The following is a 19,759-nucleotide window of genomic DNA, read 5'->3' as shown; positions in this document are numbered from 1 at the left end:
AATGGAAATACCCCGTCTGACTAAATGTGCCCCGTTCAAACTGACTGCTGCTCTTCACCTCCAAAGATGAAAAGATAACAATAAAAGCATCGTGACATTCACATTTTTATCTCTTTTTCTGTTCCAGAAACATCAAAAGAAAAACACGTGTTAAATCATGTTCTGGGTTTTTGTCTTTCGGGAAAATCATTCTTATGCGACAGTGCAAAAAGTATACATGACATTCAAAAAACGGGGGCTATGTTTAGCTTAGGTTAGCACAAAGACCGGGAGCAAGGGGAAACTGCTAGCCTAGCTCCACCCAAACTAGAAAACTACAACTTCTGTTGATAGAATGCTGCATTCGTGTCATGAGTCACTGAAGGCTCAGACTCATTCACATCGAGTTGTAATTTGTGTCTAAGCTTCATGAAGAGGTGTGCAGCTGTACAGGTTGCTGGAAATACACAAAATACATTTCTGCATTGAATGAAACAAACAAGAACACAGGAAGTTCACTTTGTCTTTATTTATTTTTCCAGAACGAATAAAAGCATCAATGTCATGTTAAAATAATCCCTTTAGATCTTTGACGGTGAATCTGATGAGACTAAATAATACAAATGACAAAATCAACAGCATTTGTATTTGTATACGTAATAAAACGTGACATCGTCCTTTGCTTCACGTCCTGGTTTGTGGACCCGGACTGCTTTCAGACGGTGGACATCATGTCCTCGATCCAGCCCAGGAAGTTGTTGACTTTGGTGTAGACCCCGTACATATCTTCAGTGGCGCAGCCCTTCCCCCAGCTCACCACGCCTGTCAGGAACCAGGTCTTCTTGTAGAGCGTCACCAGAGGACCGCCGCTGTCCCCTTTGCAGGCATCCTGTCCGCCGGACCTCAGCCCGGCACAGAGCATGTTCCCGGTGATGTTGAGCCCGGTGTGGAGCCGGCACTCCTGCAGAGGGACCCTCGGCAGCGTCAGCCGCTGCAGGATATCGGCGGCGGAACCGAACAGCGACAGGCGGCCCCAACCGGACACGGTGGATTGGCGGATGTTCCCCAGCATTCGGCTGAAGGTGCTGTTCCGCGCTGAAAGGCAGATGGGCACTACGTAGGGGCCCAGTCTGACGGGCCGGTGCAGCTGCAGCAGGGCCAGGTCGCTGTCCCAGCTGGTCTCGTTGTAGCCGTGGTGGATCAGCACTTTGACCACCCGCCGCTTCTGCTCCGTCTGGTCGTCTTTCTTGCGGTTATGTTCACCTTCACGGGGAAATACCTTTTGGTTACGCTACGATACCACGAAGAGGAGGTAGAAAGCAAGAAAAGCTCAAAGCAACTTTCTTACCGACGATGACGTTGAAGATGGATGCATCTTTTCTCCAAACGCAGTGAGCTGCAGTTAAAACCCAGCGATCGGACAGGACAACGGCTCCGCAGGAAAAATCATTGCGCTCAGTTAGCAGAGCCTGAAACCAGCAAAGGTATAAGAAGATAAGGTGCAGCGTTAAGACTCCAAGACCAGAGGCGCTGTAATGTGGAATCATATCCAGCGGTGCAGATCGGTTCTCGTTCAGGAGGTCTTGAATACCATTCGACCCGGATCATCATCATAATACCTCCAGGCTCTTACCTGCCACGGACATTGTCCTTTGGGGCAGTTCTCCCCGTTGACGACCCTCGGGGCAAAATGTATCTGAGGTCTTCCACAGGGCACAGGATCTGGACCAGAGACACAAGACTGTCACTGAAGACATGCGGTCTGAGAGGTTTCCTCAGGGTAACGGGAGCTAACGGTCCCAGGTCAGTAAACAGTGTTTGTTGGGTGTGGGTGTAGTTGCCGGTGTAGTTGCCGGTGTGTACACGGCGGTTGCTAACGTGTTCCAGGAGGTAAATACGCTTATTTAGTGTCAGTGGTGCTTTGTTGCCGCTGGTGCATTTACACAGTGACTGGTTTTAATCTGGTCTCTAACGTCTCTGACGAGCTCTGACCTTCGGGCAAACAAAAGCCGGCATCCCGGTGCAGACGATACCCCGGAGCGCAGAAACACACGTGAGAACGGTTCGGAAAATGTCTGCAGAAATGTTCACATCCTCCGTTTCGGTAGCGACAGAGCAGTGAGGCCGGACGGGCTGCCGGAGACAGAAAGAAATAAAACGTTGTTCATCACGACTTCTTCAGCGGCAGTAAAGAACTCCGTGATTACCTTTGTCACAGTGGGATCCGTGGAACCCGGGAGAACACTTGCAGACGTATGTGTCAAAGTGCCGAGTGCAGGTGGCTCCGTTCTTACAGGGAGACGACAGGCAGTGATCCACCGCTGCAAACAGGAAGTAGTATGTTAAGCATAATAGAGCAATAATGAGTGAGTATGAAAGCCAGACGTACCTGTGTAGAGCCTCCAGAAGTTCTCCTGAGAGAAGAAATAGCACAAGTTAACCACCGAAACCAGAACCACCACGAATCACACTTTGGGTCTGGACCCACCAGCTGCTGAGGCTGAATGAGGATCTCCTTCGCCTCCTCGTAGGAGCATTTCTCCTCCCGACACTCGCGCTCCAGATCTCCTGTCCTCAGCTCCTCAAACAGGAAGTTGGCTCGACGAGTGCGATGCAGGAAGACGCTGGCCTCGGGTCTGCTCACGAACACGCCGCCTTTATTTCCTCACACAGAAGAAGAAGGTGTTGGAAGCTTAGCATGCTGGGACGTTTAGTGAACTTGAGCGTGTTACCCACGGTGGCCACTAGAGGCTGAATGGAAATCCGTTTGATTGACAACTCCAAAGATTAGTCCATTGTCATTATTTCTATATTTCTAAGTTATGGTTTTACATCATTGTAAATGTAATATTTTTGGGTTTTGGACTGTTGGGTCGGACAAAACAAGATGCCACTTTGTGCTCGAAAACTAAGATGGAGAAACAAGATGGAGACGGATAAAAAACAAGATGAAGACGGACAAAAAACAAGATGGAGACGGATAAAAAACAAGATGAAGACCGACAAAAAACAAGATGGAGAAACAAGATGGAGACGGATAAAAAACAAGATGAAGACAGACAAAAAACAAGATGGAGAAACAAGATGGAGACGGATAAAAAACAAGATGAAGACGGACAAAAAACAAGATGGAGACAGACAAAAAACAAGATGGAGACGGATAAAAAACAAGATGAAGACAGACAAAAAACAAGATGGAGACAGATAAAAAACAAGATGAAGACAGACAAAAAACAAGATGGAGACAGATAAAAAACAAGATGAAGACAGACAAAAAACAAGATGGAGAAACAAGATGGAGACGGATAAAAAACAAGATGAAGACGGACAAAAAACAAGATGGAGACAGACAAAAAACAAGATGGAGACGGATAAAAAACAAGATGAAGACAGACAAAAAACAAGATGGAGACAGATAAAAAACAAGATGAAGACAGACAAAAAACAAGATGGAGAAACAAGATGGAGACGGATAAAAAACAAGATGAAGACGGACAAAAAACAAGATGGAGACGGATAAAAAACAAGATGAAGACAGACAAAAAACAAGATGGAGACGGATAAAAAACAAGATGGAGACAGACAAAAAACAAGATGGAGACAGATAAAAAACAAGATGAAGACAGACAAAAAAACAAGATGGAGAAACAAGATGGAGACGGATAAAAAACAAGATGAAGACGGACAAAAAACAAGATGGAGACAGACAAAAAACAAGATGGAGACGGATAAAAAACAAGATGAAGACAGACAAAAAACAAGATGGAGACAGATAAAAAACAAGATGAAGACAGACAAAAAACAAGATGGAGAAACAAGATGGAGACGGATAAAAAACAAGATGAAGACGGACAAAAAACAAGATGGAGACGGATAAAAAACAAGATGGAGACGGATAAAAAACAAGATGGAGACAGACAAAAAACAAGATGGAGACAGATAAAAAACAAGATGAAGACAGACAAAAAACAAGATGGAGAAACAAGATGGAGACGGATAAAAAACAAGATGAAGACGGACAAAAAACAAGATGGAGACAGACAAAAAACAAGATGGAGACGGATAAAAAACAAGATGAAGACAGACAAAAAACAAGATGGAGACAGACAAAAAACAAGATGGAGAAACAAGATGGAGACGGATAAAAAACAAGATGAAGACGGACAAAAAACAAGATGGAGACGGATAAAAAACAAGATGAAGACAGACAAAAAACAAGATGGAGACGGATAAAAAACAAGATGGAGACAGACAAAAAACAAGATGGAGACAGATAAAAAACAAGATGAAGACAGACAAAAAACAAGATGGAGAAACAAGATGGAGACGGATAAAAAACAAGATGAAGACGGACAAAAAACAAGATGAAGACAGACAAAAAACAAGATGGAGACGGATAAAAAACAAGATGAAGACAGACAAAAAACAAGATGGAGACAGATAAAAAACAAGATGAAGACAGACAAAAAACAAGATGGAGAAACAAGATGGAGACGGATAAAAAACAAGATGAAGACGGACAAAAAACAAGATGGAGACAGACAAAAAACAAGATGGAGACGGATAAAAAACAAGATGAAGACAGACAAAAAACAAGATGGAGACAGATAAAAAACAAGATGAAGACAGACAAAAAACAAGATGGAGAAACAAGATGGAGATGGATAAAAAACAAGATGAAGACAGACAAAAAACAAGATGGAGAAACAAGATGGAGACGGATAAAAAACAAGATGGAGACAGACAAAAAACAAGATGGAGACGGTGATTCAGAAGTTTCAGTCTCAGCTGTACTTGTGCTAAGCTAACAATAGTGCTAATTCGAGGACATTTAGCCAAAACAAAAACAACTAAACCCAAAGTACCTCAACGTTTATGATAGCTTAGCTAACATGCTAACGTAACCTGATCAGCTGTTCAGAGAACGTCACAGTGGAGACAAGTGAACGACTGTTTGATATGAAAACTGAAGAAGAAGAAGAAGATAAAGAAGAAGAGACCTGACACTGACCTCCAGGAAGCCCAGTGCATGCTGGGATAGAAGCGATGAGGAGACGGAGGAAGAAGAGTCGCCTTGTTTCTCTGCTGACGGACGCCATGTTTGTTCTGATCAAAGGTCAGAAAAACACACAAAACCCTCTGTGGTCCACAGATATGTGGTACAAATACTGCAGTACCTCTGAGGGGAGCAGTGGACCTCTGTTCTCCGTCACCTATAAGGTTCTTTCATGTTCTTGTGTTTCTGGGGGCAGACCTCTTAAAGACCAGGTGGAACGTCTCTCATGGTCAACTCTTCTTTATTTAGGTTTTACTATCAGAACCCTTTAGTAAAATGTCTGAAAACACTTCACGTCCCTTTCATTTACAATGCAGTACAAGTAGTATCAGCTAAATGTACTTCAAGTATCAAAGGGAAAGTACTTGTGATGAAGAATGGTTCCTTTATTATATTCAGTTTTTACATACTTTGTGTACTACTGTGTGGACAAGTACTGTGAAAGACAATAAAATTGTATTCTATTCTATTTTATTGTGTATATTTAAATATATATGTATATATATGACTTTATTTTAATTTGTATATATCTTTCATCCCTGTTGCTTCTTTATGTATTGATCTTTTATCTTGTGTGTTTATATCTTCACTTGTCAATTGTAAGGCGCTACTGATGACGACAAAAAAATTTCCCTTTGGGGATTAATAAAGTATATATTCATTCATTCAAAATGAAGGTTGATTCATTGATCAGATTGTTCAGAGGATTTTATTTGGTCCTAAAGGAACTGATGGTTATTATTATATTATATATATACATATATATGTATATATATATATATATGTATATATATATAATGATATATTAAGATATTATTAAGTATAAATAATTTGTGTACATCATTTTTTGCTTTAATCTACAATTTCTTTTCTTCTAAAAACACACAAACAAAACAAAATTATGGAACACATTTTTATTTTCAAATTAAAATAATAAATTGTTGCAGTTGTAAACAGGAAGACAAGCTTTTATTTTGGTAATGTTGTCACTCCATGTCCTTCAGGATGTCGGGGATGAACTCCTGGGCGTCTCTTAGCTCGTCCCTCCACTGCTGGGGGACGCCGGCGCCCCCTTCGGACCCGGCCCCCAGCAGGGCCCCCAGGGCCGCCCCGCGGTTACAGTTCTCACCTGGAACAGGAAGTTAACCAGGTTAAGGGACGCAGAGAGAACCTGGACTCAGAGAGAACCTGGACTCAGAGAGAACCTGGACTCAGAGAGAACCTGGACTCAAAGAGAACCTGGACTCAGAGAGGACCTGGACTCAAAGAGGACCTGGACTCAAAGAGAACCTGGACTCAGAGAGGACCTGGACTCAGAGAGAACCTGGACTCAGAGAGGACCTGGACTCAAAGAGAACCTGAACTCAGAGAGGACCTGGACTCAGAGAGGACCTGGACTCAGCTCGTCCCTCCACTGCTGGGGGACGCCGGCGCCCCCTTCGGACCCGGCCCCCAGCAGGGCCCCCAGGGCCACCCCGCGGCTACAGTTCTCACCTGTAACAGGAAGTTAACCAGGTTAAGGGACGCAGAGAAAACCTGGACTCAAAGAGGACCTGGACTCAGAGAGGACCTGGACTCAAAGAGAACCTGGACTCAAAGAGAACCTGGACTCAGAGAGAACCTGGACTCAAAGAGGACCTGGACTCAAAGAGAACCTGGACTCAGCTCGTCCCTCCACTGCTGGGGGACGCCGGCACCCCCTTCGGACCCGGCCCCCAGCAGGGCCCCCAGGGCCGCCCCGCGGTTACAGTTCTCAACTGTAACAGGAAGTTAACCAGGTTAAGGGACGCAGAGAAAACCTGGACTCAGAGAGGACCTGGACTCAAAGAGAAGACCTGGACTCAAAGAGAACCTGGACTTAGAGAGGACCTGGACTCAAAGAGAACCTGGAAGCAAAGAGAACCTGGACTCAAAGAGAACCTGGACTCAAAGAGAACCTGGAAGCAAAGAGAACCTGGACTCAAAGAGAACCTGGACTCAAAGAGAACCTGGACTCAAAGAGGACCTGGACTCAAAGAGAACCTGGACTCAGAGAGAACCTGAACTCAGAGAGGACCTGGACTCAGAGAGAATCTAGACTCAAAGAGAACCTGGACTGAAAGAGAACCTGGAAGCAAAGAGAACCTGGACTCAAAGAGAACCTGGACTCAAAGAGAACCTGGACTGAAAGAGAACCTGGAAGCAAAGAGAACCTGGACTCAAAGAGAACCTGGAAGCAAAGAGAACCTGGACTCAAAGAGAACCTGGACTCAAAGAGAACCTGGAAGCAAAGAGAACCTGGACTCAAAGAGAACCTGGACTCAAAGAGAACCTGGACTCAAAGAGAACCTGGACTGAAAGAGAACCTGGAAGCAAAGAGAACCGGAAGCAAAGAGAACCTGGACTCAAAGAGAACCTGGAAGCAAAGAGAACCGGAAGCAAAGAGAACCTGGGCTCAAGGCTTCTGTACGAACCTCCACAGTTGGTGTTGGCCAGGATTCCTCCTCTGACGTCGTCGTGGAACTCGTGGGCCAGATAGAACAAGCTGGACAGAGCTCCTGTTGGGTCACAACAAACACACATCAGAGCTTCGTCAGCGGTCACATGACAGCCTGAACAGGTCACATGACGTTGGGTGGACCTTTAGTGTAGCAGGCCAGGCCCAGGTAGCTCACGGCGCTCTGATGGACCTTCAGCTGCTCGTCAGCACCCTGAGGGAACCTGAAACACACAGACAGGAAGCTTTTATTGTGAAAGATCTGACTAACAGGTGGCTTCATCTCACCAAAGAAGACTAACAAACATCACTAAAGACCACAGACAAACATCACTAAAGACCACAAACATCACTAAAGACCACAGACAAACATCACTAAAGACCACAGACAAACATCACTAAAGACCACAAACATCACTAAAGACCACAGACAAACATCACTAAAGACCACAGACAAACATCACTAAAGACCACAGACAAACATCACTAAAGACCACAAACATCACTAAAGACCACAGACAAACATCACTAAAGACCACAGACGTCACTAAAGACCACAGACAAACATCACTAAAGACCACAGACAACCATCACTAAAGTCCACAAACATCACTAAAGACCACAGACAACCATCACTAAAGACCACCAACAAACATCACTAAAGACCACAGACAAACATCACTAAAGACCACAGACAAACATCACTAAAGACCACAGACAAACATCACTAAAGACCACAAACATCACTAAAGACCACAGACAAACATCACTAAAGACCACAGACGTCACTAAAGACCACAGACAAACATCACTAAAGACCACAGACAACCATCACTAAAGTCCACAAACATCACTAAAGACCACAGACAACCATCACTAAAGACCACCAACAAACATCACTAAAGACCACAGACAAACATCACTAAAGACCACAGACAAACATCACTAAAGACCACAAACATCACTGAAGACCACAGACAAACATCACTAAAGACCACAGACGTCACTAAAGACCACAGACAAACATCACTAAAGACCACAGACAAACATCACTAAAGACCACAGACAACCATCACTAAAGTCCACAAACATCACTAAAGACCACAGACAACCATCACTAAAGACCACCAACAAACATCACTAAAGACCACAGACACACATCACTAAAGACCACAACCATCACTAAAGACCACAACCATCACTAAAGACCACAGACAACCATCACTAAAGACCACAAACATCACTAAAGACCACAGACAAACATCACTAAAGACCACAAACATCACTAAAGACCACAGACAAACATCACTAAAGACCACAAACAAACATCACTAAAGACCACAGACACACATCACTAAAGACCACAACCATCACTAAAGACCACAGACAACCATCACTAAAGACCACAAACATCACTAAAGACCACAGACAAACATCACTAAAGACCACAAACATCACTAAAGACCACAGACAAACATCACTAAAGACCACAAACATCACTAAAGACCACAGACAAACATCACTAAAGACCACAGACAAACATCACTAAAGACCACAGACAACCATCACTAAAGACCACCAACAAACATTGCTAAAGACCACAGACAACCATCACTAAAGACCACCAACAAACATCACTAAAGACCACAGACAACCATCACTAAAGACCACAGACAAACATCACTAAAGTCCACAGACATCACTAAAGACCACAGACAACCATCACTAAAGACCACAGACAAACATCACTAAAGACCACAGACATCACTAAAGACCACAGACAACCATCACTAAAGACCACAGACAACCATCACTAAAGACAACAGACATCACTAAAGACCACAGACATCACTAAAGACCACAGACAACCATCACTATAGACCACAGACAACCATCACTAAAGACCACAAACATCACTAAAGACCACAGACAAACATCACTAAAGACCACAGACATCACTAAAGACCACAGACAACCATCACTAAAGACCACAGACAACCATCACTAAAGACAACAGACATCACTAAAGACCACATACATCACTAAAGACCACAGACAACCATCACTATAGACCACAGACAACCATCACTAAAGACCACAAACATCACTAAAGACCACAGACAAACATCACTAAAGACCACAGACATCACTAAAGACCACAGACAACCATCACTAAAGACCACAGACAACCATCACTAAAGACCACAGACAACCATCACTAAAGACCACAGACATCACTAAAGACCACAGACAACCATCACTTAAGACCACAAACATCACTAAAGACCACAGACAAACATCACTAAAGACCACAGACAACCATCACTAAAGACCACAGACATCACTAAAGACCACAGACAACCATCACTAAAGACCACAGACAAACATCACTAAAGACCACAGACAACCATCACTAAAGACCACAGACAAACATCACTAAAGACCACAGACAACCATCACTAAAGACCACAGACATCACTAAAGACCACAGACAACCATCACTAAAGACCACAGACAACCATCACTAAAGAGCACAGACAACCATCACTAAAGACCACAGACAAACATCACTAAAGACCACAGACAACCATCACTAAAGACCACAGACATCACTAAAGACCACAGACATCACTAAAGACCACAGACAACCATCACTATAGACCACAGACAACCATCACTAAAGACCACAGACAAACATCACTAAAGACCACAGACAAACATCACTAAAGACCACAGACAACCATCACTATAGACCGCAGACAACCATCACTAAAGACCACAGACAAACATCACTAAAGACCACAGACAAACATCACTAAAGACCACAGACAACCATCACTATAGACCGCAGACAACCATCACTAAAGACCACAGACAAACATCACTAAAGACCACAGACAAACATCACTAAAGACCACAGACAAACATCACTATAGACCACAGACAACCATCACTAAAGACCACAAACATCACTAAAGACCACAGACATCACTAAAGACCACAGACAACCATCACTAAAGACCACAGACAACCATCACTAAAGACCACAGACAAACATCACTAAAGACCACAGACATCACTAAAGACCACAGACAAACATCACTAAAGACCACAGACAAACATCACTAAAGACCACAGACAAACATCACTAAAGACCACATACATCACTAAAGACCACAGACATCACTAAAGACCACAGACAAACATCACTAAAGACCACAGACAAACATCACTATAGACCACAGACAACCATCACTATAGACCACAGACAACCATCACTAAAGACCACAGACAAACATCACTAAAGACCACAGACAAACATCACTATAGACCATAGACAACCATCACTAAAGACCACAGACATCACTAAAGACCACAGACAACCATCACTAAAGACCACAGACATCACTAAAGACCACAGACAACCATCACTAAAGACCTGGCCGCCTTGCGTCCATAGCTCCGGCAGTCCTCCCAGGTGCCCAGCCTCTTCAGAGCGCGCTCCGCCTGCTGCCGGATGCTGGCTCCGCCCAGAACAGCGTGCAGCGCCCGGCTGTAGATCGACACGTACTCGGGCACCTTCGGGTGGGGGTGGGTGAGCTTCACGAACTCTACGGCTGCTGAGACCTGGAGACAGACAAGGTCAAAGGTCAGACAGAGAAGGTCCTCTTTGTGTTGAACGTGCATTAGAAACCCACAGCTTGCTCCTCATTGGCCGAGGCGGACAGCAGGATGAAGGGGAGGATCATGGGTAGGCAGCCGATGGCGTCCAGCTGGCTGTCGGGGAACGGGGAGCTCAACATTTGCCTGCTGCGTTTTTCTGCAAACGCCAGAACCTGAAAAACAAAAACCAGTCCAGTAAGACAGAAACCCAGCTGATCACTGCGGGAGGGTGCGTTTGTTTTACCTGACGGGGTGAGGTCGGCCTGCTGTCCCGCCAGCTGGAGAAGAAGGAGCGGTGGAAGGACTCGGCGTAGGTGTCGCGGTGCGAGCCGGGCGTGGTCAGGAAGTGGACGTAGTCCGACAGGACGGGCAGCACGGGCGTCAGGATTACTAAAGACCACAAACAAAGATCACTAAAGACCACTAACAAGGATTACTAAAGACCACAAACAAGGATCACTATTGACCACAAACAAGGATCACTATTGACTACAAACAAGGATCACTAAAGACCACAAACAAGGATCACTAAAGACCACAAACAAGGATCACTAAAGACCACAAACAAGGATCACTATTGACCACAAACAAGGATCACTATTGACTACAAACAAGGATCACTAAAGACCACAAACAAGGATCACTGAAAACCACAAACAAGGATCACTGAAGACTCTTCAGAATCATTACTCAATACCCGGTATCAGTACTAGTACCTTGATGGTAGTGGACGAAGCCCTTGGAGGTCTTCCACAGGTCCAGTTTGTCGTGGAGGATCACACTACCGACCACGTCGGGTCGTTTGGCGCCGGAAGACCAGGCGGTCCGACCGCTACCGGCTGAAACAGCAGAACAAACATGAAAGCTTCCTGTGAACCCCAGACCATGAACAGGGTCTCCAGGACTCAAAGGGGTCCAGGACTCAAAGGGGTCCAGGACTCAAAGGGGTCCAGGACTTAAAGGGGTCCAGGACTCAAAGGGGTCCAGGACTCAAAGGGGTCCAGGACTCGAAGGGGTCCAGGACTCGAAGGGGTCCAGGACTCGAAGGGGTCCAGGACTCGAAGGGGTCCAGGACTCGAAGGGGTCCAGGACTCAAAGGGGTCCAGGACTCAAAGGGGTCCAGGACTCAAAGGGGTCCAGGTCTCGTACCAGTGCTGGAGAGGCTGAGGATGCTGGACGGGTGTCGGTCTCTGGGGGTCGCCAGGCCGGACATCCAGCCGCCGAAGTCCCTCCTGATGTCGTCTATGTCGTAGTACCAGTGGACCGGCATGGACATGGAGTCCGCTGCACACATCCCCCACAATGCACTGCTCACCGAGCGCCGCACCGGAGACATCTCAGCTGAGGAGAAAGTATTCATATTTATGTGTATTTAAGAAGTATTTATGTGTATTTAAGAAGTATTTGTGTATTTAAGAAGCATGTAAGAAGTATTTAGTCTGTACTAACAGAACTTCATGTAGTATTCTTTACATTTAAGAAGTATTTCGTCTCATGTAGTATTCTATATATTTAAGTATTTATTATCATAAATCAGTATGTACTAACAGAACTTCATGTAGTATTATATACATTTAAGAAGTATTTATTCTCATGTAGTATTCTATACATTTAAGAAGCATTTATTCTCACCTCTTCCTGCGGGTTTCTGTTCTTAATGATTCCGCATTTTTAAATTGCATAAGTTTATTGTTACATTGTTACAAAACTCCACCGGAAGTGGTTTACGGTAGAAGGCGCCGGTAAACCGTTATAACCGGATTTAGTCCGGTTGGTGATGTTCATCCGGAACTATGAAGATTCGTGTGAATTCATTTGTTTATGAAGAAGATTAAAAAGCTTGTTGCGAAATAGTTCGGTGTGTTTAATGTATAACCAGTGCTACGGTGGTCGATTTAGGTCAACTCAAAAAGCGAAGGGTTGGACTAGATTGAATTGTCGACCCTGAGCTGTGACTTCCAGGCTGATGCACCGCGTTCAGCGAACAAATACTTAAAATAAAAAACGTCATCAATAATTCGACATGTGACAAAAATAATGAGGTAAAAGAAAGTTTATTGAGATAAAGGAGATGACACACCCTTGGAGACCTGTGTCATCTCCTCTATGGCGTAAAACGTAAAACTGCCTGAAAAACTGCCTGGAAAACTCGGCCCAGGGCAGCGGTATCCACAAATGTACGGTGGCCGAGGACCATCAATACAGACGGATAATAACTAAATCAGTTAAAACGCGAATGTGGAACATTCACGCTGTTAATAGTGACGTTCCTCATTAAACCGGACAAAGAGAACTTCCGGATTCCATCTCTACTCAAAGACTGTCAACAAGAAGTGAATGGAAACTAACAGCTAACGAAGCTAAGCTAATATCAGCTGGTTCTCAGCTGAGCGAAGCTAGCTGGGTGCTAACAGGCTAACAGGATGGAAGAGAACCCTTTAGAACCACAGGACGTCGGTAGGAACTGGGCTTCATGTGGTGCGGGTGTGACTGACCCAATAACTGGGCTGATGTAGACCAGGTCTGATCTGGTCCAGATATAATTAGGTACAAATAATGAGTTTATAGAAAATGTATTTTGTTTTCAGAGCGAGCCAAAGCCTTCTGGGCCGAGGAGGACGTGGATCAGGTTTTCAGTGGAGTGTTCGAGTACCTGGATCACCTGAAGAGGGTCCTGAAGAAGAGCACAGCTACAGATAAAGGTTGGACTCTAGACTGCATTCTTCTTTGGTGCTATTGAACTGGACTTCCTGTTGTCCTGACGCTTACTTCCTGTTGTCCTGACGCTGACTTCCTGTTGTCTTGACGCTGACTTCCTGTTGTCCTGACGGTGACTTCCTGTTGTCCTGATGCTGACTTCCTGTTGTCCTGACGGTGACTTCCTGTTGTCTTGACGCTGACTTCCTGTTGTCCTGACGGTGACTTCCTGTTGTCTTGACGCTGACTTCCTGTTGTCCTGACGGTGACTTCCTGTTGTCTTGACGCTGACTTCCTGTTGTCTTGACGCTGACTTCCTGTTGTCTTGACGCTGACTTCCTGTTGTCCTGACGCTGACTTCCTGTTGTGTGCATCAGAGTACGTCCAGGGCCTGAAGCTGCTGGAGTGCCTCAACGGGCCTCCGGCCTCTCAGGACTCTGTGGTCCAGGTGGTCATCGGCTCAGGTGAACGCAGGCTTTTATTCTGAAACTTTACTATTTTTCACAACAATCACTCCTCTGCTTTTGAATAAAAGATATTAAAAAGTATTATTTTGGCGGTGTTTTCCTGTCCAGATGAGCTGCTACCAGCAGCCCCACCTTCAGGCCGAGAGGAGCTACTGCCCCCTCTGACCCCCGTTCAGCTGGAGTACCACCCACACCCCTGCTGCAAGGTCACACACACACACATACACATATGTATATATACACATGTACACACACTGAGTACTACACACTGTACTGTTGTTTCCCTTCAGGCCTGCCTGCCCTCTTTACCCAGCATGCCTCAGTGCACCCCTGCGTTCTGGGGTCAGAACCCCCTGAAGGTGCCGCTGCTCTGCGGCTTCAAGAGGCTGAGCGCCGAGGATGAGGACGGGGACGACTGGGACGTCCACTACAGAGCCCCGTGTGGACAGAGTCTCCGTGACCACGACGACGTGCTGCGCTTCCTGTTGGCCACAGAGAGCTACGACGTCCTGCAGGTTTGTTACGATGCGTTCAAGGACCGGTACGAGAATGTGAAGGTATCAAAGTAAAAGTACTGTGACTGATGTATTACGTTGTACTTCTGGACAGTACTAGAGTAAAGTACTTTGTGTACTTCTCTCCAGGTGGACTTCTTCACCTTTAATCCCTCGGTTCAGTTGGACCCGCCCCCTCCGCCGGGCCCCCGGTGTCCGGAGATGGACCTCAGCCGGGGGTTAGAGCCCACGCCGGTGCAGCTGTGTGTCGGAGACGGCGGCGCTCGACCTGCCGAGTTCCGCTACAGGAAGGACCGCTGGCCGCACGGCTGCTTCCTGACCCGCGGGCCGGCGCTGTTCGACGTGTGCTGCGACTGCACCGACGGCTGCGACGACACTCTGCGCTGCGCCTGTGCCGCCGCGACCCGAGGAGGGCGCCGTTACAGCCACCACCGGCTGCCAGAGTCCGTCCCCTCAGGGTGAGATCGCTAGCTCAAGAAACTACGACCAGGAAGTGACCGTGTGACCTCATGTGCTGAATGTCCTCAGGGTGTACGAGTGCGGCCCCTGGTGCGGCTGCGTCCGGGCCCGCTGTCAGAACCGGCTGGTCCAGAGGGGGATCAGGGTTCGCCTCCAGGTCTTCCAGACCGACGGCCGAGGCTGGGGCGTCCGGTGCCGCGATGACCTGGACCGCGGCACCTTCGTGTGCGTCTACGCAGGCGTGATGCTGCAGAGGAGCCAGAGTCCCGCCGAGCCGTCGCCCCCGAAGCTGACGAGGTCCGACCTCCCGTCGGACGACGAGGTGGAGGTGGTGACGGAGTGGCTGCCCCCTCCGGTGCTGGAGGGCCGGAGCACCGTGCTGGAGCCGCCCCAACCCGCGCCGGCCCCTGAAGCCACGTGGCCCCCCCTGCACGTCCCCGTGATCCAGAGACCCGGTGACCAGGTCAGAGTCCGACGAGTCCAGTATAAAGTACTTGTACTGTGTACTTCTATTACGTCTCAATATAGTACTGAATACTGCTCTCCATGTATCTATTCAACTGAAGTAAAAGCTTCGACATCACAGTATAGAAATACTTCAGTTCGTACTATAACAAAGTAAAAATACAACAAAGTATTTCGATTTTCTCCACATGGCTCTCAACATGGCAACAGCTAACATAGCTAATGATGCTAACAGTGTGTTTTAGTGATCAATTAATACTTTGACTCCTGATCAATAACTCCTTCTGTCAGACCGTGCTGGTTGGAGCTCCTCCAGGGGAGTCAGGTGATCCGTCTCCGTCTCCAGGTGAGTCAGGTGACCCGGCTCCGCCTCCAGGTGAGTCAGGTGACCCGGCTCCGCCTCCAGGTGAGTCAGGTGACCCAGCTCTGCCTCCAGGTGAGTCAGGTGACCCGGCTCTGCCTCCAGGTGAGTCAGGTGACCCGGCTCCGCCTCCAGTTGAGTCAGGTGACCCGGCTCCGCCTCCGGAGAGGACGGTTGCCGTGAACGGCCTGAAGAGAGCGATGGAGGTGGAGGACGTCTACTTCCTGGACGCCAGCAAGGAGGGAAACGTGAGCCGCTTCCTCAACGTAAGAGGAAGGTCATCGATGATGTCGTTCTCTTAAAGGTCAATATGAGGATTGACCTTTGACCCCGTCTCTGCTCCCCACAGCACAGCTGCCAGCCCAACCTGTTCACCCAGAACGTCTTCAGCGACTGTCACGACCCCGGCTTCCCCCTCGTGGCCTTCTTCACCAGCAGGTGAGGATGACGATGATGGTGGTGATAATCGTAATGTTTTTTATAAAAATAACTTTTATAGCGCTTTTCTAGATACTCAAGGACGCTTTACACTGGGGACAAGAGACAGAGACAAACGGAACAAAACAAAACATGGAAAGACAGAGCAAACAAACAAACAGAACATTTATGGCAACAAAAAGAAAACTGGAGAAGCTGTGTGGAGTTAACAGGTGAAGGGTAGGGAGCAGGAGTTAACAGGTGAAGGATGGGGAGCAGGAGTTAACAGGTGAAGGGTAGGGAGCAGGAGTTAGCAGGTGAAGGATAGGGAGCAGGAGTTAACAGGTGAAGGGTAGGGAGCAGGAGTTAACAGGTGAAGGATGGGGAGCAGGAGTTAACAGGTGAAGGGTAGGGAGCAGGAGTTAGCAGGTGAAGGATAGGGAGCAGGAGTTAACAGGTGAAGGGTAGGGAGCAGGAGTTAACAGGTGAAGGATGGGGAGCAGGAGTTAACAGGTGAAGGGTAGGGAGCAGGAGTTAGCAGGTGAAGGATAGGGAGCAGGGGTCAACAGGTGAAGGATAGGGAGCAGGAGTTAACAGGTGAAGGGTAGGGAGCAGGAGTTAACAGGTGAAGGATAGGGAGCAGGAGTTAACAGGTGAAGGATAGGGAGCAGGAGTTAACAGGTGAAGGGTAGGGAGCAGGAGTTAACAGGTGAAGGGTAGGGAGCAGGAGTTAGCAGGTGAAGGATAGGGAGCAGGAGTTAACAGGTGAAGGGTAGGGAGCAGGAGTTAGCAGGTGAAGGATAGGGAGCAGGAGTTAACAGGTGAAGGGTAGGGAGCAGGGGTCAACAGGTGAAGGATAGGGAGCAGGAGTTAACAGGTGAAGGGTAGGGAGCAGGAGTTAACTGGTGAAGGGTAGGGAGCAGGAGTTAACAGGTGAAGGGTAGGGAGCAGGAGTTAACAGGTGAAGGGTAGGGAGCAGGAGTTAACAGGTGAAGGGTAGGGAGCAGGAGTTAACAGGTGAAGGGTAGGGAGCAGGAGTTAACAGGTGAAGGGTAGGGAGCAGGAGTTAACAGGTGAAGGGTAGGGAGCAGGAGTTAACAGGTGAAGGGTAGGGAGCAGGAGTTAACAGGTGAAGGGTAGGGAGCAGGAGTTAACAGGTGAAGGGTAGGGAGCAGGAGTTAACAGGTGAAGGGTTGGGAGCAGGAGTTAACAGGTGAAGGGTAGGGAGCAGGAGTTAACAGGTGAAGGGTAGGGAGCAGGGGCTAGCAGGTGGTGGTGGAGATGATGATGATGATGATGATGATGATGATGATGGTGATGGTTCTGTCTCCTTCAGGGTTGTGAAGGCCGGCACTGAGCTCACATGGAAGTACTGCGCCGACTCTCGGAGTAAACAGGAAGTACCCTGCCTCTGCGGTAGCAACGGTTGCCGGGGCCAGTTCACCACGGAGGAGAAGCTGTGTAACGTGTGTGAGGTCGAAGGTCACGCTGAAACTCAGTAACCACCTGACCGGTTCACACGCTTCAGCCGACAAAACCAAAACTAATTTTTCTACTGAAAACTTCTGTTCGATTTTCATGTTTTTTCAAAAATAAATCTACTAAAAATCAATGTCTGTAAAGACTTTTATTTTGAAATATGGGAGGACTCTTTTTTACCTGCTAGTAAATCTTTTATTGTGAAACTTCTTTGTGTCTGAACCTTGTCCTCTCACTACTGGGTTGCCTCAAGGCTCCGTCCTGGGTCCTCTCCTCTCCTCTTCTCTCTGTACACCAACTCTCTCAGCTCTGTCATTCGCTCGCATGGCTTCTCCTACCATAGCTATGCTGATGACACCCAACTGATCCTCTCGTTTCCCCAGTCAGAAACACAGGTAGCAGCACGGATCTCTGCCTGTCTGACTGACATCTCTCAGTGGATGTCCACACAGCACCTGAAAATTAACCCTGACAAAACTGAACTCCTTCTCCTTTCAGGAAAAGGCTCGCCCACCCACGACCTCACTATCACCTTCAACAACTCAGTGTTGACACCGACCCCGACTGCCAGGAATCTCGTGTGACACTCGACAGTCAACTCTCCCTGACTGCCAACATCACCACAACATCCTGTAGGTTCATGCTACACAACATCCTGTAGGTACATGCTACACAACATCCTGTAGGTTCATGCTACACAACATCCTGTAGGTTCACAACATCCTGTATGTTCATGCTACACAACATCCTGTAGGTCCACAACATCCTGTATGTCCATGCTACACAACATCCTGTAGGTCCACAACATCCTGTATGTCCATGCTACACAACATCCTGTATGTCCATGCTACACAACATCCTGTAGGTCCACAACATCCTGTAGGTTCATGCGACACAACATACTGTATGTCCATGCTACACAACATCCTGTAGGTCCATGCTACACAACATCCTGTAGGTCCATGCTACACAACATCCTGTAGGTCCACAACATCCTGTAAGTCCACAACATCCTGTAGGTCCATGCTACACAACATCCTGTAGGTCCACAACATCCTGTAAGTCCACAACATCCTGTAGGTCCATGCTACACAACATCCTGTAGGTCCACAACATCCTGTAGGTCCATGCTACACAACATCCTGTAGGTCCACAACATCCTGTAGGTCCATGCTACACAACATCCTGTAGGTCCATGCTACACAACATCCTGTAGGTCCACAACATCCTGTAGGTCCATGCTCCACAACATCCTGTAGGTCCACAACATCCTGTAGGTCCACAACATCCTGTAGGTTAATGCTACACAACATCCTGTAGGTCCATGCTACAAAACATCCTGTAGGTCCACAGCATCCTGTAGGTCCATGCTACACAACATCCTGTAGGTCCACAACATCCTGTAGGTTAATGCTACACAACATCCTGTAGGTCCATGCTACACAACATCCTGTAGGTCCACAACATCCTGTAAGTCCACAACATCCTGTAGGTCCATGCTACACAACATCCTGTAGGTCCACAACATCATGTAGGTCCATGCTACACAACATCCTGTAGGTCCACAACATCCTGTAGGTTAATGCTACACAACATCCTGTAGGTCCACAACATCCTGTAGGTTAATGCTACACAAAATCCTGTAGGTCCATGCTACACAACATCCTGTAGGTCCACAACATCCTGTAGGTCCATGCTACACAACATCCTGTAGGTCCACAACAT

At 47.0% G+C, this 19,759-nt stretch overlaps 3 protein-coding genes across 5 annotated transcripts; 1 reads left to right on the top strand and 2 right to left on the bottom strand.

The window, feature by feature from the left end:
* Positions 1–694: 694 nt before the first annotated feature.
* Positions 695–5,078, bottom strand: f7l (coagulation factor VII, like; the record flags this gene model as incomplete). The annotated part of the gene is made up of 8 exons (XM_079236696.1): positions 695–1,242; positions 1,328–1,448; positions 1,613–1,701; positions 1,972–2,112; positions 2,187–2,300; positions 2,369–2,393; positions 2,468–2,634; positions 4,991–5,078. The coding sequence occupies 8 exons, from the start codon at positions 5,076–5,078 to the stop codon at positions 695–697; spliced, it is 1,293 nt and encodes a 430-aa protein (XP_079092822.1).
* An 866-nt stretch (positions 5,079–5,944) lies between these two features.
* On the bottom strand, positions 5,945–13,887 carry LOC306752871 (uncharacterized protein). Of its 3 annotated transcripts, none has more exons than XM_079236698.1 (9): positions 13,828–13,887; positions 12,324–12,515; positions 11,891–12,013; positions 11,419–11,564; positions 11,210–11,347; positions 10,951–11,138; positions 7,656–7,735; positions 7,489–7,572; positions 5,945–6,164 (listed from the first exon to the last, which is right to left on the bottom strand). In XM_079236698.1, exons 2-9 carry the CDS (start codon positions 12,508–12,510, stop codon positions 6,022–6,024), a joined length of 1,089 nt encoding a protein of 362 aa, XP_079092824.1. In that variant the 5' UTR covers positions 12,511–12,515; positions 13,828–13,887; the 3' UTR covers positions 5,945–6,021. The 3 variants fall into 3 exon arrangements, with proteins under 3 accessions (XP_079092824.1, XP_079092823.1, XP_079092825.1); XM_079236697.1 differs by lacking the exon at positions 13,828–13,887 and adding an exon at positions 12,807–13,033; XM_079236699.1 differs by lacking the exons at positions 5,945–6,164; positions 13,828–13,887 and adding exons at positions 6,197–6,529; positions 12,807–13,033.
* On the top strand, positions 13,502–18,156 carry setdb2 (SET domain bifurcated histone lysine methyltransferase 2). The gene is made up of 10 exons (XM_079236692.1): positions 13,502–13,631; positions 13,763–13,876; positions 14,249–14,335; positions 14,447–14,544; positions 14,629–14,853; positions 14,983–15,311; positions 15,382–15,775; positions 16,069–16,404; positions 16,488–16,576; positions 17,892–18,156. Exons 1-10 carry the CDS (start codon positions 13,598–13,600, stop codon positions 18,055–18,057), a joined length of 1,872 nt encoding a protein of 623 aa, XP_079092818.1. The 5' UTR covers positions 13,502–13,597; the 3' UTR covers positions 18,058–18,156.
* Positions 18,157–19,759: the final 1,603 nt, after the last annotated feature.

Source organism: Taurulus bubalis (assembly GCF_910589615.1).
Source record: "Taurulus bubalis genome assembly, chromosome: 21".
In the NCBI taxonomy this organism is placed as follows: domain Eukaryota; kingdom Metazoa; phylum Chordata; class Actinopteri; order Perciformes; family Cottidae; genus Taurulus; species Taurulus bubalis.
The sequence above is the reverse complement of the archived record's forward strand: the minus strand, read 5'-3'. Positions and strand labels throughout refer to the sequence as shown.